At 64.0% G+C, this 25262-nt stretch overlaps 1 protein-coding gene across 7 annotated transcripts in view; it reads right to left on the reverse strand.

Annotated features, from left to right (window-relative positions):
- Positions 1–3106: 3106 nt before the first annotated feature.
- Positions 3107–25262, reverse strand: part of DMD (dystrophin) — a 660617-nt gene continuing 638461 nt past the window's right edge. For 4 of the 7 annotated variants that reach the window (XM_039914163.1, XM_039914164.1, XM_039914160.1 and 1 more), the window contains 7 exons: positions 22220–22285; positions 18859–18924; positions 16309–16467; positions 11729–11972; positions 11102–11213; positions 9905–9997; positions 3107–3531 (listed from right to left, as the gene is read on the reverse strand). In XM_039914163.1, coding sequence (XP_039770097.1) covers positions 3443–3531; positions 9905–9997; positions 11102–11213; positions 11729–11972; positions 16309–16467; positions 18859–18924; positions 22220–22285 — 829 coding nt within the window. In that variant the 3' untranslated portion in view covers positions 3107–3442. Of the gene's footprint in view, positions 3532–6929; positions 6962–9904; positions 9998–11101; positions 11214–11728; positions 11973–16308; positions 16468–18858; positions 18925–22219; positions 22286–25262 lie in introns of those variants that run through there. The other 3 variants (XM_039914161.1, XM_039914162.1, XM_039914165.1) reach the window with 3 other exon arrangements.

Genomic DNA, 25262 nt, shown 5'->3' on the forward strand with positions numbered 1-25262 from the left:
GATTTTCTACCACAATCCAGCCCTCGTTCATCAGTCCTCCAAGGCCAAGCTATTGCCCGCAACTCCATCTCGGGGGCCTCTCCTCCGATCCCCCATCCGCATCCCGCCCCTGGCCTGCAGCTTCCTGCCCCTTCAGATCCGACAGACCGCCACCCTCCCCACCTTCCAGCCTTATTAAAATCACATCTCCTCCAAGGAGCCTTCCCCGACTAAGCCCTCGTTTCCCACATATTTGGCTCTGTAGGCTTTAGGCACTTGATATTTACCCCACCCTCGGCCTCACGGCATTTATGCCCACATCTCTAATTTATCTTAATGTTTCTCTCCCTACTGAAGCTCCTTTTAGGCAGGAAACCCGGCTGCCAAGTCCGTTGTAGCATACTCTTCCAAATGTTGAGTGTAGTCCTCGGCACCCAGTCAGCGCTCAATGAATACTGCCGATCCACTGAGGATTAGCCGGGGCGGCGGGGGGGGCGGGGCGGCGCGCAGAAGGTGGACGGGTCCAGCGACCGGCCGCATTTACTGAGACTTATGACACGACGGACACGTTCCCCGGCCACGACGGGCCAGCCCCATCCATCCTGGCTGCCTCCGGAAGCCGTCTCTGGGCGCACCATCGTTTGGGCCCCGATGGCGCCAAACCTCCTGCGAGTGACGAGCGCAGGGCCTGTTCGTTAGGGCTCCGTGAGCACCAAATGCTCAACAAAAACCACCGCTGCATCGGCCACTCTGGGGAGGGGAACCGCATCGCGCAGTCTAGCCAACGGTCCTCATCCCTCCTCCCTTCACTAGCTCGCAAGGCGCTGGGGCCACACCGGCCGCGCGGCCGAGTCCCCCGGGGCCGATTCCCGGCCGCGCCGGAGTCCCGCCTCGGCCCGCGCGGGCCTTCCGGTCGACCGCCACGCTCGGCTGCCGCGACGGGGTGATAGACACGAGGGGCTCCCGATTGAGTAATGGGGATCTCCCGTCTTTTTAAGAGGACGGGCGATCTAGAAACTGTCCGGAAGGCAGCGAGGGGCTGACTTGGGGTGCCCCGAGACGGGAGGAGCAGCAGTGAGGCGACGCCTTCGGCGTCCAGCTCTCCGCCTCCCCGGTCCCCGCGAAGCCTCGACCGCGGGGTCTCCGCCCCGGAGACGACGTCGGCCGCCGACGGGCGGGGGCCACGGCGACGAGACCCGGGCGCAGACGCTCGATTTTATAACGTGACTGCGTGCTTTATTGAGATACACGGTAAAGCAGTATATAATACAATAGTAAGGCATATATTTGGTGAAGTCTGATATGTTGCGAAAAACGCAATCGAACCAAAGTTTAAAAAAAAAACAGTAAATGTTACAGTGTCGGTGTTAAAACACAATATTTGATAATCCCGTCGACGTAACGTGCCGTACGATGCGGATGCTTCGGATACAGTGATTACGCTCTCTTACGGTTTAATACTCTGCGGTTAGAACGGCGAAAGGATTTCCAAATTATGCTTAAAAAGCAACAGTAAAGCTCTCGACTCGTATTTAAATATTTTGACAGACTCACTCCAAAACTAATGTCTACGAATAAAACCCAAAGAATCTGGCGAAAAACAAACCGTGCAATCCGTCCGAATGGTTTCTTCCAAAAAGTTTTCGGTGACCAGCCGCCCGCAAAGGAACCGAGAACCCCCTTCCCTCCGCTCTCCGCTCTCCTGCAACGAGACGGAGGGGTCCGCCCCCGCGGGGGAGGCCGGGGACCGGGTCTTCGCCTCGGCGGGGAGGGGCGTTTCGGGTTTCCTCTCGGAAAACGGGGACGGCGGGCGAGACCGCTCCCGCGACGGGCGAGTGGCGGCGATGGAGGCGGAGGCGGCGGCGGCGGCGGCGGGGGCGGCGGCGAGGATGGCGGCCGATGGCCCGGAAGGGGCAGTCGGGGACACCGCAAAACCAAAGTGAGGTAGAAACAGCACGATGAGCCACGTTCGACGTTCGTCGTCGGGAATGAAAGGGATGGACGGGCCCCGCCCTCCCGAGTCCGGTGACGCTTCGTGTGAGAGGTAACGGATCTGCCGACTAACAGATCGCACGGTGCATCTCTACCGCTTTTACGACAGACTCAGAGGAAGGCCAGCGCCGGAAGACGCCGGAGGTTCGCCTCCGAGCCTTCGAACCCTTCCGCCGCGGCGAGAGGCTGGCGCCGCTCCACCCTGCGGCTCTGGCTCCCGCCTGCCGTGGGCCGCCGGTCCCGGGGTGAGGCCGCCGGCCGGGGAGAGCGGGGAGGCGGCCGGGGGGCGGGGGCGGGGGGGAAGACGGACGATCCCGGCTCTGGGGCCGAAGGCCGATGACAGCGTCGTGACTCGACGCGGCCATCCCGAGCCGCTTCCCGGAAGGGGACGGCCGGGGGCGCGGAGGGAGGCCGCTTGGGCCGCGGCGAGAGGCAAGGGGACGGGACCTCCGGGCGGAAGCGAGCGGGCTCGTCGAAGGGCAACGGACACGGTGTCGGAGCAGGCCGGGGGAGTCGCGCCGCCGAGGTTCGCCGGGCGGGGTGGGGCGGGACCGCTCCACCTTCTTCCCGGAGGGAGGGGCGGATGCCGCCGCCCCGCGTCTTCTTCCGCCGTCACGTGGCCCCGCCGCCGAGACCGGGAGGGCATCCCGCTTCGGCCGACGCCACGGGCCCTCGGCCGACATCCACCGGGGATCCGGACGGTCGGAGAGGGGGCCGCTCTCCCTCGGCCCCGGCCAGAGCCCGGGACCCGGCCTCGATCCTCCGGGCCGTCCACGGAACGCTGGACGGGGGCAGCCTGGCTGGCGTAGTTTTTTTTTTTTTATCTCCGGTTGGGCGAAGGGTCGAGGTCCCCGGGCCCGGGATGGGTAAGAGGGATCGGTTTGGAAAACAGTTTTTGCGGCCGTATCCGTGATGCCAGAGCGGGGAAGGGGCAGTCGGCCGGATGCCAGGAAAACACAAGTGCGAACCCCTCTCTCTCTCTCTCTCTCTCTCTCTCTTTCTCCCTATCTCTCTCTCTCGCTCACGCACGCACGCACGCACACAAGCACGCACACAGGCATATACGCTCTGCCGCCGAAGTGTTTTTGTCTGTTTTTAGGGATTTTTATAAACAACTTTTTCTTATAAAGCACACTTTGTTTACAATCTTTCTTTATAACTGTTAGAAATTTTTTTTTAAACAACCCGAAATGCGTTCCATATAAAGAAATGGCAAGTTATTTAGCTATCAAGATTTTACACGTAGTCTTCTTGTAACTTCTTTTGTACAATTGCATAGACGTGGAAAACCTGCCATTGTTAACAAAACAATAACAGACTTAGGAAACTACTGAAATCTACAGAATAGTACCACTACCCTTCACAAAAATAGAGATTTTTTTTTTTTTATTGTAAACTCTTACGGTCTAATCCTCTCTGCTGTATGAATATTATAAAAACCATGCGGGACGTCGGAAGTCGTAAAACACATCTACTCTAAGCCTCCGGCGGGAGGCGGACGCGCCGCCGTCTCGGTTTCCGGCGCTCGGCCCAGTCGGGAGAGGTCGCCTACATCGGGTCCTGAAACACAGAGAGGAGGGAGACGCCGTGAGCTCCTCGGCCGCCGGGCCCCCCCGGAACCCGCGCCGCGGGGAGGCTTCGGGCCGCGGGGCCGAGGCGCGGGACGGGGCGGATTTCCGGGCCGAGGGGGGCGGGGGGGCGTCCCCCGGGGCCCGGACCGGTAGGAGGGGACACCGGAGAGCTCCCCTCTCCTAAGCCGTTGGATCGGCGGACACGACCGGTCGCCCCCGACCCCAGAAGCGAGAACGTGGCACGGCGGCCCCAGCTCCCCCTCGCTCGAGGAGGAAGGGCCGCGAACGACCGGACGAAGCCCGGGAGGGGAGGGTCGATCCCGCCGGGTCGGCCCCAGCGGGTCCAGGTGCGGGCGGGCGGGGGACCCACGCGCCGCCGACCGCGCCGCTCGGATCCGACCCGGAAGGCTCGGACCGGGAGCGGCGCGGCCCGGTGGATAGAGCCTGGGCCGGGGAGTCGGGAGGACCCGGCCCGTGCCGCTTGTCTGCCGTGTGACCTGGGGCAAGTCACTTCGCTTCTCTGAGCCCCGGCTACCGCATGCTTACTGTTATATTGGAGTCTCCCAAGTGCTTAGTCCAGTGCTCTGCACACAGTAAGCGGGCAATAGATATGATGGAATTAATGAATAAGATGAGGATTAGGGTGACTCGATCATTCGATTATATTTACTGAGCGCTTACTGTGTGCAGAGCACCTACTCGGGGCTTCGGAAAGTTCAACACGGTAACAGAGAGAGACATTGGCCGGCCGCGACGAGCTCAGTCGGGGACTGTATCTATACTTCTATTTATTGATATTGACGCTGCTGATGCTCGTCTACTTGTTTTGTTGTCCGTCTCCCCCCTTCTAGCCCGTGAGCCCGTCGTTGGGTACGGATCGACTCTATCTGTTGCCGAACTGTACTTTCCAAGCGCTCGGTACAGTGGTCTGCACACAGTGAGAGCTCAGGAAATACGACTGAAAGAACGAATCAATGACTGAATGGATGAATGAATGGAGGGGATGAGGCCCATGTGGGACAGTGACTGTATCCGACCTGGTGATCTTGCACCTACCCCGGCACCGAGAACTTAGCAAGCATTTAACCGATACCATTGAAAAAACAAAAATCATCTGGCCTCTGGCCCCGCCCCGGCTCACGGACTGGGAACGCAGGCCTGGTTTGGGCCACTCTCTCCCGCCCCTCTCGCCCGCCCTGCCCCGTCCTGCCCCTCTCGGCCACGAGCCCGAAGCCCGCGCCACCGGCTTTTAGTCCGGGGCGCTCGCAGAGAAGAAGGAATCGGCTGCTGCTCCCGGAGCCCGCCGTGGCCGGGCTCCCGGGAGACGCGGCCCGGGCGGGAAACCCGGGGTTGCGGCCGTCCCGAGGCGGACGGGTGGCGTCGGACCCCGGCCGGCGGCCCCGGTGCTCCCGAGGATGGCGTGTTCCTTCAGCCCCGACTCCGCCTCTGCCTTCCAGCCGCTCTTTCTCCGGCCGGGGACCTTCCCAGGCTCAGCCCCGGCCCTGGCGACGCCTCCCTCCCCACGGTTCATTCACTGCCTCCGTCGCCTCGGGGTGCCCCGCTCCCCGTCCCGGATCAGGGGGCCGGGCCGGAGGCGGCCTCGCCGACGGGCGCCCCCGCCTCGGGGTCCCGGGGATCGGTCACGGAGGGCTCCTACCTGGATGTGGACTTCGGCGTCTCCATCTTTGCTCTCTCCCCCCTAGCTCGGGTCGCTCTCCTCCCGCCTCCCCGGACCGTGAGCTCCACGAGGGCACACCTCATCTCTTCTGATTTGACTGCGCTCTCCCGAATGCTTAGTGCAGTGCTTCTCACGCAGTTAGCGCTCGATGAATGCAATTGATAATAATGCCGATAATAGTACGGCGCTCTACGCGCCTCAGGCATTCGATAATTCTGCTGGATCGATTTCATGTGTCCGAAACAAAATCGACCTATGGCATCTGAGGGGTCACGACGTACACATCACCAGGCTATGTGACCGGGAGAGTACGACAGACTCGGCACACCCGTCCCCTGCTCGGGATGAGCTTAGAGTCTAGAAGGGGCAACGGACGGTGCGAATACGGAACTACGGCAAGGCATCCCTTCGGTAGACTGTGAGCCCCATGGACGACAGGGACTCTTATCTGCCCAGATTGCCTCGTACCTACCGAGCGCTTCAAACACCGGTGCTTACACAAATACCATAATCATAATGATTATTCTGTACACTGACGTTTGGCGTATTCAGAGGACAAAATCATCATCGGTGCCTGAGTCCGTTCCCAGCCTGGGAAAAGGGATATTGTCTATTCGAGGTGAAATGATGAGCCCTCTCCTTGGAACCTCTTCATCTGGGGAGAGGACACACAACCTGGCCACGATGCATCCCTTGACCTCCTCGACCTGAGAAGGAAGGTTTCGGCCCGCTGCCGGCCGTTTCCTCCAACGGCGACGTTACGGAAAGGGCACGCGGGTCACGTGCTCTCCGGAGGTCCGGCAGAGACGTTTAATCTTTAAGCATCTGCAGAGACGTCCTTGGGCGGACGGGGGGCGGGGGGGAGGGGGGATCAGGCCCCCAACCCCGACCCTCGGGGTCGGGTCTGACGGTCCCGATCTGGGAATCCGCCGACGGATGCTCGAGTTAACGGGACCGTCTCAACGCCGGGTCTTACCCGCCTCTCCTCTCCTCGCCACCTCCACGCCGGTCACACCCTAAATCCATCCTGGGGAGGCTGGGGCGGGGACCGTTTGGATGTCAGTACCCTTTCGTTTTAAAGCACTGAGGGGTAAGAAAACTCAGCCCCAAGGAGAATCCACGTTTGACATAGGCAAATTCAAACCCAGGGAGAACCCTTATTTCACACGGGAGGAGAGCCGGCGTCCGACCAGTGTCGCTCCCTTTCCTGCCCGAGCGCCCGGACCTTCGGGCCCAGATTCCGTGCCGATTCCGGCCCCATCACAGATCTGGCGGGGCCGAATGTTCTCGCGTCAGAGGCCACCGCAGAAGCCAGGCGCACCCCCGGCAAACAGCCAAGCGCGCACACACACACACACGTGTTAAGGCACACAGGCTCGGCACACTGCAAAAGCCACACGCAGCAACACATCCGCACAGTACACGCGAGCTCGGCATACTACGCGAGCCACTTGCAGCGACTCACGCACAGACACCCCCCCCCCCCCACACACGCTGACGCGCACAGGGCGGTGACGCCAAAGAAATGCGCGCACCCACCCCCACGCTCAACGTACACAGACTCGGAACGCTGCAGAAGCCGCACGCAGCCCCGCCCGCGTCGCCGCCCGCCAGCTCGGCACGCCGCGGAAGCCACGCAGGTTAAGGCGCGTGCGCTTGGCCCGCAGAGCAGGACCCCAAGCCTGGACGGAGAGCAGCATCTCACTAACCTCTCTCGGTGACTTTCCGGGGACATTCCTTCCTTCGGTGACAGAGACAGGAAGAGGCAGAGGGGTCACAAGAGAGAAACAGACCCCTCGCAAACCCTAAGTCGGCCCTCCGGGTAACACCCTTGGTCGAGTCGGTTTGGGAAGCATTTGACCGGGGGGAGAAGGATACGATTCTCCTGTCCCCGGAGCTAAAATTGACAGTCGCCATAAACTTTGGGAGGCATTTGATCGGGTTAAAAAGGCTCATTTTTTTCCCTCCAGGCTAAAACAAAATTTGGTAAGAACTAAATCCGGCACTGTCAACGAGGGGCCCCCGGCCAAGAACCCCGGGCAGATCTTTGCTTCGACGCGGGGACGGGGTGGGAGTCTGTCAGCTACAGAGAGGCGCCGGACCCTAAATCCTTCCTCGCAGACAGCAACCCTCTGCTCGGCTGCATTCTGTATCTCCGCTCGGGTGTGAAAGGCCTCCCTCCCTGACGGGGCCCGGGGAGCGTCGGCCCGGAGAGTTCCCCGCTCCGCACCTGTGCCCTGACCCCATCGGCGGGGCTGACGGGGAGCACCTGGCGTAGTGCGGTGGATAGAGCCGGGGGCCTGGGAGTCAGAAGGTCATGGGTTCTAATCCCCGCTCTGCCACTCGTCTGCCGCATGACCCTGGGCAGATCGTTTCACTTCTCTGTGCCTCAGTTACCGCATCTGTTAAACGGGGAGCGAGACGGCGAGCCCCACACGGGATGGGGACTCTGTGTCCAACTTGATCCGCTTGTATCCACCCCAGCGCTCAGTAAAGTGCCTGGCACACAGTAAGCGCTTAACAAATGCCGTCATGGTCATCGCCTGTGCCGACCTCCCCGGGGCTCCCGCGGCCCGCAGGGAATCACGCCACGGTGCCGAGGCACCGGATGGGGACCGGGGGCGGATGGCGGCGGCCCCGGGAGGCGACGGAAGACCGGATGGGGATCGGGGGTCCGATCAACGGGTCCCCGGGAGTGGGGGCAGCGCTCGGCTGGGCAGGGGTTCAGCAGAGAGACACCCCCCCCCCGCCCCCGCCACGGGCGCCTCCCACGGACAGTTCGGCGGCTCGAACGGAGCTCGGCGCTGGGACGGGGCTCTGTCCCTCTGCTCGGTCACTTTCGTAAGATGCCGGAGAAACTTAACAGGACGTTCTTTTAAATTAGGCCCGGCTGGGGTGACGACCTCCGACCTGATGTCTGGGACGGCTATGTGGAGGAAGAGGAGGAGGAAGACTTTAGGGTGAGGGAAAGGGCGGGCTCGCACTCAGTTAGGGGTGCTCTGGCAGGACAATAAAAGGCACAAAAGGGAAGCCCGCCCTGCTCTGTCGGGTCTCCTGCTCTTCCTCTGTAAATAATTTAATTCACTGATAATTAATAATAGTGCATCTATATTAACGCCTACACCCCCACCCAGAGACCGTAAGCTCACTATGGGCAGAGGTTGTGTCTGCCTACTCTGTTAGACTGGACTCTCCCATGAGCTCAGTACACTGCTCTGCACGTGGCAAGCGCTCAACAGATACCACTGACTGATTGATTGATTAACGGCCACGTGCCGCCTACAACAATCCATCCAGACGGTAAGTCCCTTGGGGGCAGGAGACCCGTCTCTCAACTCTGTTATACTGTGCTCTTCCAAGTGCTCAGTACACCGCTCTGAAAACAGTAAGCACTCGATACGTACCACCGACGGACTGATCCTCGAGAGGAAGGAACGTGTGCTTTTCTGAATCGACTCTCCCAGGTGTTTAGTACGGCGCCGTGCCGATACCAGGTCCACAACGGATATCGCTAACGGACGCTTTCTGAGTTTATTCTCCCAAGTGCTTAGTTCTGCACCTACCAGCTCACAACTGACAGCGCTAACAGATGCTTTGGGAGTCTACCCTCCCAAGTGCTTCGTCCAGGGCTCCCAGGTCCACATACTAGACCCACAACTGATATCTCTAACAGACCGGTTGGTGAAGTATATAAAATATCGGAGCATTCATTCAGTAGCATTTATCGACCGCTTAATGCGTGCAGAGCGCTGTACTAAGCGATTGGGAAAATACAAGACTACACAGACGCGTTCCTCTCCCACAACGAGCTTAGACTCTAGACCGGGGGAAGACAGACATTATATAAATAAATTACAGTTACGTACATGAGCGCTTTGGGCTGGGAAGGGAAAAGATCAACGAGAGCAGATCGGGGCGACGAGGAAGGGAATCGGTGAGGAGGAAAGGGGGCGCTTAGGGAAAGTCTCTCGGAGGAGATGTGCCTGCAAAAAGGCCTCGAAGCGGGGGAGAGTACCCCGCGCAAAGTTGCCGATCAAGAATAACGAGTTTATACTTTCCACATCCCTGCCGACGGGGGAGGGGGATCAGGGTCCAGTCTGCCTATCCGTCTCCCCGTCAGTGTCCGTCTGTCAGTCCGTCCCGTCGGTGGCTCTCTCCACCTCCCTCCAAGAGCCGGCGAGCGAGGGGCCCCGGAAAGGCAGCCGAGGTGGAGCGGCACCCGTGTCCCTTCACGGGGTCGGGGTCAGCCGCGCGGGAAGCGGCAGGCGCGGCTTTGGCCGTTCGGGTCCGCCACCGCTCCGGAGTCCACCCGTGAGTGGCGGCGGACGCTACGCATCCGACCGTGCCGGCCTACGTCCACAGGTAATGGTATAATCGAAACCCCACGTCTCACCCCGGCGTCGAAGGGCCAAGGTAACCGTGTTCTCTCACCCGGGGAAGGAACGGGTTTTAGTCCCTCTCCTCTAAGGCCCTCGCTAGGGGACCTCCGAGGAGGAAAACGATCAGCCGGGCAGGACCGTCCGAACGGCGGGGTGCGCGGGCGAGAGGCGCGCGGGCGAGGGGTGCGGCGATCCCGCTGGGCCGGGCCCGTGGCCTCTGGGACTCCCCGCGGCCTCCCCGAGGCCGCCAGGGACTCCTCAAAGTCTCCCCGTGGCTACCGAGGCCTCCCCACGGCTTCTCTCACCTCTGCCCCCAGGGAAAGAGTGATTCAGCTGTTCCATGACTTCTTCCAGCCCCGGGCTCGGGTCGCGGGGCGAGCCGACCGGCTCCTCCTCCCCTGAACAAGGAGGGAGACGAGAAGGCAGGCTGAGTTTACACCCAGACCCTCCGGGGTTTCCGTTCCCCCTCTGGACCGCAGGCTCGTGGTGGGCGTGGAGCGTGTCTCCCGACTCTGTTCTTTTGCACTCTCTCAAGAGCTCAGTCCAGTGTTCTGAACATAGTAAGCGCTCAACAGATATCGCTGATGGACTGAGGTTCCACAGTCCTGAGGATCTCGCCCCCGGGGAAAATGACCCTTTTCATTCTCCCGGGGGGAAAAGATCCTGGGCTGGAAGCACAGGGTCCCACTGTTGATTTTGAAATAAAAAAGAAGCAAACCCGTTGAATGTGCAGACACTGAGGGCCGCTGTTGTCATGCCAGCCCTACCCAATGCCAGAGAGAGGAGGGACAGGAGGAGGAGGAGGAGGAGGAGGAGGAGGAGGAGGAGGAGGAGGAGGGGGCCACAGAGGGGGCCTCTCTGCTCCCGCACAACTGACAGAAGGGAGGAGAAAGTGGGGGAACGAAAAGGAGGGCTCTCCTCTCACAGAGAAGCAGCGTGGCTCAGCGGAAAGAGCCTGGGCTTCGGAGTCAGAGGTCACGGGTTCGACTCCCGGCTCTGCCACTTGTCAGCTGTGGGACCGTGGGCGAGTCGCTTAACTTCTCCGTGCCTCAGTGACCTCATCTGTAAAATGGGGATTAACTGTGAGCCTCACGTGGGACGACCCGATTACGCTGCATCTACCCCAGCGCTTAGGACGGTGCCCTGCACATAGTAAGCGCTTGACAAATACCAACATTATTAACCTACGTACATTTTATCGCGTGGCTTTTGGGCAGGCCTGGGATGGGAGCCGGGAACTAAACTCTGCAGCCTAGGCCCTTATCCCCGAACTACTCTCTTGACCGCAGACACTTCCACTTTTACCTCTCCCACCAGAAGCCTTGAAAAAAAAAAAAAAGGCATACCAGCTTCCTATGGGTTTTCCTATCGTCCCTTAATCCTCCTCAGGCGTGTAACCCCCGGCCAGAGAACGAAGAGGAAAGAGAGCCCCGTCTCCGCTCGGAAGACACTCCTTAAGGGGACGGGGACGGATCCGTCCAGGATGGGCCGGGCACACTCACCCGCGGCGTCTGACGTCCGGCTGCCGACGCCCCCGGGCGGCACGGGCTGGCTGCCCTCCGACCTCGGCGAGGAGGAGGCCGTCGTGCCGTTCACCTTGGCGTCCGCCGGGGGCTGCGGGACAGGAGGACACGGAATTACTACCCGGCAGACGCGGAACGGAGGCCCCACGGGGTGACGTCGGAATGGGGGGGGGGGGGAGGGCTGTGGAAATCGGGCCGTCGGTCACTACTCGACCGAGAACGACGGGGGCCCCAGGAACGGCCGTGCGGCGCACCCACGGACACCTCCTCCTCCTCCTCCTCTTCCCGCTCCCTCCCTCGCGGGTCGAGGAGGGTGGGCCGCCAGGACTCGCGGAACCAGGGGTGGACCCTCGGCCGGGACCGGTAAGCAGGCGGATGAGAGACGGGAAGCCCGAGGAACCTAACCCGGGCGCACGGCCCACCGGAACGAGACACCGATCCCGGCTTCGCCCTCCACGGAGGGCGCGCGGACGGTCCGGCGGCGGGCGGGGCGGATGACGGGGGGGCGCGGCTCGGGAGGCCGGAGGGCCGAGCATCCGCCCCGGGCGCGGGAGGCCGGGGGCGCGGGAGGGGTGGCGGAGGGAAGGGCGGGTCCGGGGCCCTCACTTGCTCCAGCAGCCGCCTCAGCCGCTGCAGCTGGGACTCGAGCTGCTTGTTGTGATCTTCCAGGATCTGCATCCTGGCCTCCAGGCGGCCCTTGTGTTGCCGCAGGAGTTTCGCCTCGGCGATGAGCTCGGCGTCGCGGGGGCTCTGGGGAGAGACGGGCAGCATCTCAGGAGGGGGTGGCAGTGGGGACAGGCCTTTGTGCTCGTGCTGCCGCTTCAGCCGATCGTATTCTGCCTGCAGGTTTCTGTGGGTACAGCAAAGTCGCACCCCTTAGCGCCGAGACCGGACGGAGCCCGTCCGTTACGCGCGCCGCGCTCCCGGGCGGCGGGAGGGAGAGAACGGCGGGAGGTGGGAAGGGACCGTCTAGATGCTCACGGCCCCGAGGTGGGGACCCCGCCTCCCCCCGCAACACACACCGGCGGCGGGGGGGCGGGGGGTCTCGCGCTTCCCAGAATGCCACGAGGTCCTCCCGGGGCACCCGGGGCCCGGGGCACCGAGGTGCGTCCGATGGCCCGGGGCTCGTGGCGGAAGAGAAAGCCCGGCCCGACCTCGCGGGGCGCGCTGCCCGCTCTGTCCCTCCGGGCCGGGGCTGGGCCTCTTATCTCACGTGAAAACACCCAGGCCCTGAGACGCCTACAGTCCGGGGGGAAAAAGCAGCGACCGGGCCCGACGCAACCGACGGACGGACAGGCGGAAGGAGGAGCGACCGGGGGGCGAGGAGGCCCCGGGTGGAGGTGGGCCTGACGCCGGCAAGGTGAGGATCGGGAGACTTGATGACTTGACTGCTGCTTCCGGTTTCTCGCTGACCTCCCCGCCTCCTCCGTCTCCCCGCTCTGGTCCACGCTTTACTCTACTGCCCAGATTCTCTTTCGGCAAAAACGTTCAGTCCTTGCTTCCCCACTCCTCAAGAAACTCCAGGGGTTGCCCATCCACCTCCGCATGCAACGGAAACTCCTCAACACCGGCTTTAAATCATTCGATGACCTGGCCCCGCCCTACCTCGCCCGCCTGATTTCCCACCACCACCCAGCCCGCGCGCTTCGCTCCTCTACTGCCAACCTATTCACGGTACCCCGAGCTCAGCCCTCTCACCCCGGACCCCTCGCCCACATCCCGCCCCTTCCCTCGAACGTCCTTCCGCTTCGGAGCCGACAGATCCCTCAGCCCGCTTCTAAAGTCTTATCGGGAGCGCATCCCCACTAAGACTTCTCCGACTAAGCTCTCGTTTCCTCTTCTCCCTCTCCCATCAGGGTCGCCCCTGGACTCGGATCGGCATCTTTATGTATACCCCCCTTTAGTCCCACAGAACTTATGTCCAAATCTGTTATTTATTTACTTATTTATCTATAGTAACATCGCTCTCCCCCTGTAAACCGTAAGGTCGTGGTGAGCAAGCAGGTGTCTGCCAACTCTGTTATACCGGACTCTCCCGAACACTTAGGATAGCGCTCTGCACACCGTAAGCGCTCAGTGACTACAATCCATTGACTGACTGAAAAACAGCACACCAGTGCTGGAGCCTCGAGTCCTCGCTCCTCTGGCGAGCTGGCTGATCCCGGAGCCCCCCCCCCCCGCCCCGCACCACCCCAGCTCCCTGTGGAAGGGAGGGTGCACCCAAATTCCAACTCTCCCCTTTCTCCCAGCTTCCAGAGCAAAGAATTCCTTAACTCCCATTCTCTCCCAGACCCCCTCCGATCTGGCTTCCGTCCCCTCCGCTCTACCGAGAACGCTCTCTCTAAGGTCACCCGTGACCTCCTTCTTGCCAGATCCGACGGCTCCTACTCCATTCTGATCCTCCTTGACCTCTCTGCTGCCTTTGACGCCGTCGACCGTCCCCTCCTCCTCCACGCCTCATCTCACCTCGGCTTCTCGGACTCCGTCCTCTCCCGGTTCTCCTCTCACCTCTCCGGCCGGTCATTCTCGGTCTCCTTCGCCGGAGCCTCCTCCCCCTCCCATCCTTTAACCGTCGGAGTTCCTCGAGGGTCAGTTCTCGGCCCTCTTCCGTTCTCCATTTACACTCACTCCCTCGGTGGACTCATCCGCCCCCACGGCTTTGACTACCATCTCTACGCGGATGACACGCAGATCTACATCTCCGCCCCCGTCCTCTCCCCCTCCCTTCGGGCCCGCGTCTCCTCCCGCCTCCGGGACGTCTCCGCCCGGATGTCGGCCCGCCACGCCTAAAACTCGACGTGAGCGAGACCGAGCTCCTCATCTTCCCTCCCGAACCCGGTCCTCTCCCGGACTTCTCCATCACCGTGGATGGCGCGACCGTCCCTCCCGTCTCTCGGGCCCGCGATCTCGGCGTCGTCCTCGACTCGTCCCTCTCGTTCACCCCACGCGTCCTATCCGTCGCCGAGACCCGCCGGTCACACCTCTACACTATCGCCGAGATCCGCCCTCTCCTCTCCACCCGGACGGCTACCTCACCGCCACGGGCTCTCGTCATATCCCGGCTGGACTACCGTGTCGGCCTTCTCTCCGACCTCCCTTCCTCCTCTCTCGCCCCGCTCCGGTCTATTCTTCACTCCGCCGCCCGGCTCGTCCTCCCGCGGAGACGATCCGGGCCTGTCACTCCCCTTCTTAAACAACTCCGGTGGTTGCCCGTCGACCTCCGCTCCAGACGAAAACTCCTCACTCTAGGCTTCGAGGCTCTCCGTCGCCTCGCCCCTTCCCACCTCTCCTCCCTTCTCTCTTTCCACCGCCCACCCCGCACGCTCCGCTCCTCCGCCGCCCGCCTCCTCGCCGTCCCCCGGTCTCGCCCGTCCCGCCGTCGACCCCCGGGTCGCGTCCTCCCGCGGTCCCGGGACGCCCTCCCTCCTCGCCTCCGCCGAACCGATCCTCTTCCCCTCTTCGAAACCCTACTTAAGACTCACCTCCTCCGAGAGGCCTTCCCGGACCGAGCTCCTCTTCTCCCTCTACTCCCTCCGCCATCCCCCCTTTACCTCTCCGCAGCTTAACCCTCTTTTTCCCCTTTTCCCTCTGCTCCTCCACCTCTCCCTTCCCATCCCCACGGCGCCGTACTCGTCCGCTCGACTGTATATATTTTCGTCACCCTATTTATTTTGTTAACGAATCGTACATCGCCTCGATTCTATTTAGTCGCCATCGGTTTTTCGAGATGTTCTTCCCCTCGACTCTATTTATCGCCACCTCCATTGTTCTCGTCCGTCCGTCTCCCCCGATCGGACCGTAAGCCCGTCAGACGGCACAGGGACCGTCTCTATCTGTTGCCGACCTGTTCGTCCCAAGCGCCTAGTACAGTGCTCTGCACATAGTAAGCGCTCAATCAATACTGCTGAACGAAGCCCAGGTATCTCTGCATACGAACAACTCCGCCACCTCTATACCGGGGCACGAGAGCCGCGAGGGACACGAGGAAACGAGACGCGAAGCGCCCGCATTTTGGAAGCGGCCGGCCCGTGAGGGTTAAGACTCCCTTCCACGATTCCCGGCAAAGCTGACGTCCGCCGGGACAGGATGGACCCGCGGACCCACGCGCCGCCCACCCGTCCCCCCACGGAGACGATCCGTCCCGATCCGGGCCCTGGCTGGTAAATAGCGCCGGGAGGAAGGAAGGGGCCTCGGAGGCCCCGGGGGCAAGAGCGAGGCTGGGTGGGTAGTCCGGGAACCCGATTCCCCCCTCGGGGTCAAACCTCCGAATCAGAGAGCCCTCCTCTGGACGCCTCCCTCAGGGCCTAGCCCGGAGTTCTGCCGAGTGGGGGGGGGGGGTGGTGACGGAGGAGGGGAGGGAGGGAGAAGGGGGGGGAACGGAGCCCGGTCTGTCGGCCGCGGCCGGACCCCCGGCAACGGCCTGCCTCAGAGGGGCTTTCTGTCGTCCCGGGAAGAATCTGGGGGGAGGCCCAGCCGGGGCCTGTCGCCCCCGGCCGCGTGGGCCCACCTCGTGACCCTCTGACCGTCACGAGGGGCGCTATGCCAGGCTGCCGGCCGCCCAACCTCCGCTACCCCGCCTGCTCCATCCCCGCCACCCCTCCCCGTCCACCCCACCCTAGCCCTCGAGGGAACGGGGAGCCGGACGGCCTCGTTCTTGACCGGGCCCGGTAAGCGCCGGGTCGGTCGCGATGAGTGCTGCGGGCTGACATCGTGCCCGCTTCCGCCCGCCGGAGCCACGGTTGCTATTTACCCCCACCCTCCGCCCTACGGCGATTGGAAACGGCTCAGAAGGGCCCCTCCCTCACTTTCCTCTCCCCAGGGAAAAAGGGGCCGTGAGTCGAGGAAAAGAATCGTCCGGCTCGGCCGTGTCAGCCGGCGCCGTCCCTAGCCGGGGGGGGATACCGGACCGAGCGAGGTGGGGAAGAACGGGCGGCTCGGACCCACATCACCCTGAGCGGGAGCGCGTCGCCCACGGCGGGTAAATTCCGGGCGGTCGCCCGCACGCGGGACCCGCCGCCGCGACGGGACCGTCCGGCCGCGCCGCCCTGGGCCCGGACCGCGCTGGGGGATGTAACCGGACCTTTCCCGAGGGCCCCGGGCCGAGGATGCGCGGCGCGCCCGCGAGCGAGGCGGCCGGAGGGGGCCCGGAGGCGGCGCTGGGGCCTCGGGCGGCGGCGGCCACTCACCGGTTTTCCTCCTCCAGGTCGGCGAGGACCCTCTCCAGCTCTCCCCGCTCCTCGCTCTCCAGGGAGATGAGGATCTGGGCCGGGCTGCGGGGCTGGCTCAGCGGCGACTCCTGGTTCAGGCTCTGGCAGTAATGCTGGATTAACAGGTGCTCGTCGTCTCTGGAACGCACGGGGAGGAGGGGTGGCGGCATCGAGTGAGCGCTTACTGTGTGCACAGCGCTGTACTAAGCGCTGGGAGAGAATACCCGGGGGGGGGGGGGGGGATTAGGCACGGTCCCTGTCCCCGGGGGACTGGGAAGACGGCCCCTTCCGCCACCCTCTGGGGCCGCTTCGTCCCAGGTGGCTCTGAGGAAGGGTAGCAAGCGTGAGGAGGGAATGTACCCGTTTTACGGTTGTCATCTACTCTCCCGAGCACTAAGGCCAGCGCTTCGCACACAGTAAGGGCTCAGTAGATACCACTGCTCGACTGAGTACCCACTGGGTGCCCAGTCCAAACGAAATCCTGGGGAAATGCCCAACAAATAGTATCCACATCTTCCCCGCCCACGAGGAACCTGCACTCCACTAGGGGAGAGGGACAGAAAAACCTTGAAGGAGTAGTCAAACCACCTAACTGCAGGTGGAATCGCATACTGCCCTCCTCCCCCTCACCTCCACGCACTCGCGCGCCAAACCGGTAGACGCTTTGGACGGCCGGGCCGTGGGGTCTGCCCGTCTCTCTGGGGTTGGGGGGGAGGGGGCGGTGGCCGACCCGCCTGGATGAGCGTTTCGGGAGGCCCGGGCTCCCCCGGATGAAGAGAGACTCCTGCGTCCTCAAAGAGACTGGGACCGCGAGGTCGCCCCCGGGGTCGGACAGCAGCTAGGCCTGGGATGGTCCCCGAGATTGGAAGGGATGAGGCCTGTGATGTGACCGCCGCCCCGATCCATCCCTACCCCTCTGCTCTTCCCAGGCTGGACAGCTCTAGGTCCGTGACGGTCCCCGGGACCGGTCGGGACGAGGCCTGGGAGGTTTCCCCGAGCCCCAGTGGGTTGGAGAGCAGCTGGGTAATAATAACGATAATAATGACGACGGTGTTTGTTAAGCGCTTACTAGGTGTAAAGCGCTTCTCTAAGCGCTGGGGGGGATACAAGGTGATCAGGCTGTCCCTCGTGGGGTTCACAATCTTAATTCCCATTTTAAAGAGGAGGGAACTGGGGCACAGAGAAGTGAAGTGAGACGCCCCAAGTCACACAGCTGACGAACGGCAGACAGGATTAGAACCCAGCATCTCTTGACTCCCAAGCCCGAGCTCTTTCCACCGGAGCCCCGCCGCTTCTCTGTGACGGTCCTCGGGACCGGTGAGGACGAGGTGACCGGTCGGGACGGGGCCCGGGACGTTCCCCCGACCCCCAGAGGGTCGGAGGGCAGCTAGGTCTGTGACGGACCTCGGGACCGGTCGGGACGGGGCCCGGGACGTTCCCCCGACCCCCGGAGGGCCGGAGGTCAGCTAGGCCTCTGACGGTCCCCGGGACCGGTTGGGACGAGGCCCGCCCTGGGTCCGCTCGGCCCGGGACGTCCCCCAGCTGATACACTGGTGAAATGCCTCCGGAGAAGACGCCCTCCACGTTCCAAGAGGGCTCGGAGGCAGGGGTGCCTCCCTCGATCCGAAAGAGGCATCGGCCTGGCCCGCGACGCTTGGCGGCGGAGCCGGCGGGGGGGGGGGGGGGGGGGGTCGGCGCCGGGTGGCCGCGGGGCCCGAGCCGCGCTGTCCCTCTCTCCCTGCCCCCGAGCGGGGAGGGGAGGGTGCTGACGGTGCGCTGCCTCCCCCCGTCTGGGACCGCTCGCTCACAGCAGGAGGGCCGAGAGGCCCAAGCCCCGACGGGACAGGGATCGGGAAGAGCCGCCCTCCCTGGGACTCCATCCGCCTCCCCTACCGGCCCCAGTGACCCCGAGGGGCTGATCTGCGGCGGACCACGGCCCCGTGGCCCCGAGAGATGACTTGGAGACTTCCCAACCCCGTCTGGGGCAACTGCGGCTGAGAAGAGCTAGACCGGTAGCCCCCGGGGGGCAGTGGCCCCAGACGGGGTTGGGAAGTCTCCAAGTCATCTCTCGGGGCCACGGGCTCTTGGCGGTCTATTCTCCCACTCGGTACGGTGCTCGGCACACAGCAGACGCTCAGTCAACAACCGCGATCGACTCGGGAGACTTTCCGCAACCAGTCCGGCTATAAAGAAGCGGCGAGGCTCAGTGGAAAGAGGCCGGGCTTGGGAGTCGGGGGACGAGGGTCCCGGTCCCGGCTCCGTCACTTGTCCGCCGTGTGACCTCGGGCGAGTGATCAACCTCTCTGGGCCCCAGTTCCCTGGTCTTTAAAATGGGGATCGAAAGCGCGAGCCCCACGTGGGACCACCTCATTACCCTGTATCTACCCCAGCGCTCGGAACAGAGCTCGTCACACAGGAAGCGCTTAACAAACGCCATCATCATCACCGTTATTATCATTAGCCCACCCCGGCCCCGGTGGCCCCAGCTCCGTCGGGGACGCTCCGCGGAAATAGCGGGAGGACGCTTACATGCTCTCATTAGGAGAAATGCTGTCGTTGAGATACGATCCGTTGCTGTTCTCCATCTCGGCTAACCTGGGGAAGAGCGGAAATGCTCATTCAGACCCGGCGGGTTGGGGTGGAGGAGAAGGGGAGGCCCCCGGGGAAATGCTCCCGGTCCCAGCGGGTGACGGGACCCTCGAGTGGACGCGTGGTGACGTGGGGGCGGGGGCGCCCGTTCTCCCCGGGGAACTCTGACCGCCCGCTCTGGCCGGGGCCGGGTTCCCAGGCCGCCGACCGCCGCCTCCAGCGGGTCCTCCGCCCCGAGGGGTGGGGGGAGGGTGGGGGTGGACCGCCTCTCGGGGAACGGGGACCCGTACCTGTCACCCCAGGAGGACGAAGACCAAGAGGGGCCCTCATCAGCCGAAACACGGCCCCGCCTGCCCCCGACCCACAACACACCCACCTCGGGCTCGGATCGGGTCCAAGAGAGCCGCGGACTGGCTTCCTCTGACAAGACGGGGCCAATTTTTTCAGGTCTGGATCCCCTCCGTCCTCAGAGGGCGGTAATGAGAAGTGATTCGATGGAATCATCTCCTCTCAGCACCCTGGTGAGGTACGGAGGGGCGGGTGTTCCCATCGCCCCCGCTCGACGGACGAGGAGACCGAGGCCCAGAGAGAACCAAGGGCTCGTCCGTGGCGTCGAGAAAGGGCCCGAGAAACCGCTAGGATCAGAACCCAGATCCCCCGAATCTCGGCCGTCTCCCAACTCGGGATGCTTCAGACGGGCCCAGCTCTCCTCCAGCGGTCCCCTCTAGCGGGAGCCGTGCATCGGAGGGATGAGATTCCGGCGCCCGGCGGGCTGGAGGAGGTCCGACGGATACGAGGGCCCGGACCCGAGCCCGGGACCTCCCTTAGCTGCCGCCCCGAGACAGAGCCACCCGGATTCCCGTCGTTTCAAAAGCGGAGACGGTACGGTTGTGTCACAGTTTAGAAGCGGTGTGACCTAACGGACAGGGCGCGGGCCTGGGTTCTGATCCCAACTCCCAACGTGTGTCCGCTGTATCGCTCCGGGCAAGTCACCCCGGTCCGCGTGCGCCTCCGTTACCTCATCAGTCAACTGGGGACTATGAGCCCCGCGCGGGACGGGGACCGCGTCCGACCCGATCTCTCCGTATCCGCCCCTCCGCTTAGTACGACGGTGCCTGGCGCTCATCAAGCACTTCAAAAATACCACCATTATTATTTCCGTTATCATCGCGGGGGTTGAGAGGCGAGACCCGGGTTGGACACGGACTGTGTCCGAGCTGATTAGCCTGCATCTACCCCAGTCCTCGGCGGAGTGCCCGTCACAGAGCAGGGGCTTCACGAAAACCACAGTCGTCATCGACAGTGACAGCGATAACGACAGAGGTCCACGGCTGGCTCTGGGAAGGCCAGGGTGGTTTCATCTCTCGACTCGGTCAGTTCTCGGCCCTCTTCCGTTCTCCATTTACACCCGCTCCCTCGGTGAACTCATCCGCTCTCACGGCTTCGACTACCACCTCTACGCGGATGACGCGCGCATCTCCATCTCCGCCCCCGTCCTCTCCCCCTACCCTTCGGGCCCGCGTCTCCTCCCGCCTCCGGGACGTCTCCGCCCGGATGTCGGCCCGCCACGCCTAAAACTCGACGTGAGCGAGACCGAGCTCCTCATCTTCCCTCCCGAACCCGGTCCCCTCCCGGACTTGCCTATCGCCGCGGACGGCGCGACCGTCCCTCCCGTCTCTCGGGCCCGCGATCTCGGCGTCGTCCTCGACTCGTCCCTCTCGTTCGGCCCACGCGTCCTATCCGTCGCCGAGACCCGCCGGACTCACCTCTACGCTATCGCCGAGATCCGCCCTCTCCTCTCCACCCGGACGGCTACCTCACCGCCACGGGCTCCCGTCACATCCCGGCTGGACTACCGTGTCGGCCTTCTCTCCGACCTCCCTTCCTCCTCTCTCTCCCCGCTCCGGTCTATCCTTCGCTCGGCCGCCCGGCTCGTCTCCCCGCGGAGACGATCCGGGCGTGTCGCTCCCCTTCTTAAAAGCCTCCGGTGGTTGCCCGTCGACCTCCGCTCCAGACGAAAACTCCTCACTCTAGGCTTCGAGGCTCTCCGTCGCCTCGCCCCTTCCCACCTCTCCTCCCTCCTCTCTCCACCGGCCGCCCCGCCCGCTCCGCCCCTCCGCCGCCCGCCTCCTCGCCGTCCCCCGGTCTCGCCCGGCCCGCCGTCGACCCCCCGGGGCCGCGTCCTCCCGCGGTCCCGGGACGCCCTCCCTCCTCGCCTCCGCCGAACCGATCCTCTTCCCCTCTTCGAAACCCTACTTAAGACTCACCTCCTCCGAGAGGCCTTCCCGGACCGAGCTCCCCTTCTCCCCCCACTCCCTCTGCCGCCCCCCCTTCACCTCTCCGCAGCTTGACCCTCTTTTCCCGCCATCTCCCTCCGCTCCTCCCCCTCTCCCTTCCCGTCCCCTCGGCGCCGTACTCGTCCGCTCGACCGTATATATCTTCGTCACCCTATCTATTTTGTTAACGAGACGTACGTCGCCTCGATTCTATTCAGTCGCCATCGCTTTTACGAGACGTTCTTCCCCTCGACTCTATCCGTCGCCATCGTTCTCGTCCGTCCGTCTCCCCCGATCGGACCGTGAGCCCGTCGGACGGCGGGGACCGTCTCTATCTGTTGCCGACTTGTTCGTTCCGAGCGCTCGGTACGGCGCTCCGCACGTAGTAAGCGCTCAATAGATACTATTGAATAAATACTATTGAATGAACATCACTTTGGATTGTGCCCTTCCTACTTGGGTGCCAGGCCAGTGTGGAGGGGGGAAAGGTGAAGGAGGGGGATGGCCCGGTGCCCACCGGGCAGGGGAGGGAACGAATGCCTGCTCTCTGCTTTTGTTTCTTTTTTTTTTTTTTTTTTTACGGTATCGGTTAAACGCTTACCAGGAGCCAGGCGCTGTACTGAGCGCTGGGGTCGACAGAGGTCGATCAGGCTGGAGGTTTCCCTCTCTAGACTGTGAGACCGTTACGGGCGGGGAACGCGGCCACCAATTCTGCGTCACCGTACTCTCCCAAGCATCTAGTACGGTGCTCCGCAAGTAGCAGGCCCTCGATAAATACAACCGATCGACCGCTGGGCGTCCCCAAGGCGGCTCACCATCTATATCCCCATTTTACACGCGAGGAGACCGAAGCACAGAGGAGTCAAGGCAATGGCCCAAGGGCAGTCAGCAGAGAACCGGCGGGGCCACGACCTGAGTCCGGGTCCTTCCGACCGCCAGGCCCGTGGGCTATCCGCCAGGTCGGGCTGCTTCCCCGTCGGCCCCGGGAGCCGCGACGGAAACCCCGTCCCGGTCGGCTCTCCTACCTGCTGGCGTAGTGCTCGATGCGAGAGTGCGTGTCGTCGTGGGACAGCTGCGGGGAGGAGGCGGGCCTGCGAGCAGAGAACAGCATCCGTCGGTCACACGCGCCGCCGCGGGAAACGGGACAGGGCGACGCGCGTCCCGCCTCGCTCGCCCCGGGCCCCGCCGGGCTTCTCTTCGGAGCGGAGATTTGGTCCGGCACTTGGCGGGCGGCTCGGGTTCCTCCGGTCTCCGTCGCTCGCGGGACGCGGCTGCCGCGCCGGTCCCAAGTGTCACAGAGAGCCCGGCCCACGCCCCCCTCCCGCCTGGCGACGCCCCTGACCGTCCGAAGCCAGTCGCGATACCGCCCGCTGCCCTCCTACGGTGGAAAACCCAACGGAGCACGCTCCAACAGCCGGACGTCACCGCACCCCCCCGCTCCTCATCGGGTCGGTCTCCGCGCGCCAGCACGCGGACTCCCCCGGAGCCCCCACTGGCCGTCGGACCGGGCCCCCCCCCCCCCCCCCCCCCCCCCCCGGGCCATCGCCGCGGGCTGCCGACGACGGCCGTTCGGGCTCGGCCGCGTCCCGGCGGCCGGACACGACGGGGAACCGGGACGCGGCGACTGGGGGATCCACTCACGGGATCGAATCCGGGATTGGGGCCTCAAAGACAGTTCTCAATATTCTTTCGTGGAATGGGAGGGGAATTCGGCAAAGGAGTGAGAGAGAGAGAGAGAGAGAGAGAGAAAGAGAGGAACCGAAAGCGGACCCTGTCCCTCGTATTCAGGATCCAAGGCGCTACGTGCCGCCCCCGTAGATATTTCCAGGGGGACGCTGGGTCTCCCATCTCCGACGTGCTCTCCCGAGCACTCAGGACAGTCCTCCGCCCACGGTCGGTCCTCAGTCAACCCCAGCGACGGCCAGGCCGACTGCACCGAACCACGGGGCGGCCGCTCGGCCGCTCGCGCCAGACTGCCGAGGCTAAACTGCTCTAGCTACTTCAGTCCAGCGCCCTATCACGCTCGGGCCAGCGGGAGGACGTCACGGCAGAGGGCCGTTTTAGCCCCGATGCCGCTTCGGCGGGGGGGGGGGGGGGGGGAACGGTTGGGGCCCAGAAGACACGGCACCACGCCCAAGCAGGGGGACGGGAGGGACCCGCACCGTGACCTGGTTCCAAATCTCCTCAAAGGGAACGCCTCGGCCAACCTGCGGCCCGGGACCACGGTCTATCGCCGGGGGCTCGGGCCACCCGTCCCCGTGGACGGACAGAGGCCCGCGTCGGCGAGTCCGGCATCCGGCGGGACTTCAGATGACGGCGGTTAGCCCCGAAGACGCCGAGGCGCTTGCCGATACGGGATCCCGCGCCCCGCCGACCGCCGCCCCGCGCGGCATCTTGGCCGTGGACCCGGGACAGACGCCGCCGTTTCCCCTCTGACGGATGCTGCTCTCTGGGAGCTGCCCGGAGAAGCCACGGCTGCCGGGGGCCTGGAACACGAGGCGCCTCGGTGCCGGGAGGCCGCCGGGCGGAACCGCATCGGATTTCTGGATCGGCCACGTCGCGGGAGCGACGTCGGCACGGTCCGAGGAACCAGACGAGAGGGCCGGCAGGTCGCCGGGGCCGTACGTTCGCTGGAAACGGCCACCCTCGAGCGGTCGCGACGCTCGTGAGGAGACGGAGCGCTGCCGGTACGGAAACACGACGCAAACGGTCTCGACGGGCAATCGGACCACCAACCCTCCTCCGGTACGGCGACAACCGCTCTCCAGCCTCCCTCTGAGACCGAAATGCCTCGTGGGCAGGGAACTGTCTACCGACCGTCGTACCGTACTCTCCCGAGTGTTCGGTTCGGGGCCCCGTACACGGCGAGCGCTCGGTAAATACTACCGATCGACCGATCCCCGGCCGTCCGCACCGGGGCCCCGACGAGCCGTCGGAACGACGGGTTGGGCCGAGGCAGGGGTCCGTAAGGATTTAGCACTCGAGCCGGAAGGGCGGATGCGTCTCTGCGGGAGGCCCCGGCGAGCCGCCCCGGCCTCCGAGAGGGTCCCCCGGAGCCGGGCCGCCCGGCCCGGCCGAGAGCTGGAACCTCCCCCCACGGATCCCGGTCCCCCCTAAGGTTTGGCCTCCGGCAAACCCCTCGAGCCTGGGAGTCAGAGGACCCGGACCACGGGCCCGGTTCCATCGCTCGCCAGCCGTGCGGGCTTGGGAGAGCTTTCGGACTTGCCTGGGCCGCAGTTTGCCCATCTGCTAAATGGGGATTCGAGATTTTGAATCCCGCCTACTTGGAAGGACAGCTCATCTCGGAAAGGGACCGTGCCAGACCGATTTGAATCGTACCTATCCCGGTGCTCGGTGGAGCGCCTGTCATATAGTGAGTACTTAACCAGTAACGCAGTAATAATAACTCTTTTCTGTAAAAAAAAAAAAGGGATAAAATACCAGTTCTCCCCGCTTAGGCGGGCAAGGACAGTGGGCGGTCGGATCATCTTCCATCTCCCCCGGCACTCGGCACAGCGGTGGCACGGACTGAGGAGGTGACGGATTCCATCATCGCCACGGTTAGGGCAGAACGGCCCATCGTGCCATTCGAGGAGCGCACCCGCACGTCTCCTCCGTGTGGACCCGGGTAGGTCCCTCGGCTCCGGACACCGAGGGACGGGGGAGAGAGGGCGGGAGACGAGACCAGAACCGGACCCTCTTGGGGGGGGGAGGGATCGGCCACGTGGCCAAATCCCAGAACTCCCCCGGTGGGATCTCACGGGTCCCGGTGAGCCACCGGGCCTCGGGAGCGTCGGCCCGGGACGACGGGACTCCCGGCTGTCCCGATCCATCGCGCTGATCGAGGGTTCCATGGGCGCGGAGCCACTGTGCTCAATACTCCCACTCCACCCCGCACGTGGTCGGCGTCGGTGCGGAAGACGCAATACGGGAGGCGCGGACCCCTGCCCCGGCCCGGGCCGGACCGCCCCATCGCGCACGCGGGCGACCGCGTCCCCTGCCGCTGCGCCGCGGCGCCTCCGGAGGACGAGGCGCCGCCCCAGGTCCGCCGTGGCCGCCGCCACGTCT

Source organism: Ornithorhynchus anatinus, chromosome 15, assembly GCF_004115215.2.
Source record: "Ornithorhynchus anatinus isolate Pmale09 chromosome 15, mOrnAna1.pri.v4, whole genome shotgun sequence".
In the NCBI taxonomy this organism is placed as follows: Eukaryota; Metazoa; Chordata; class Mammalia; order Monotremata; family Ornithorhynchidae; genus Ornithorhynchus; species Ornithorhynchus anatinus.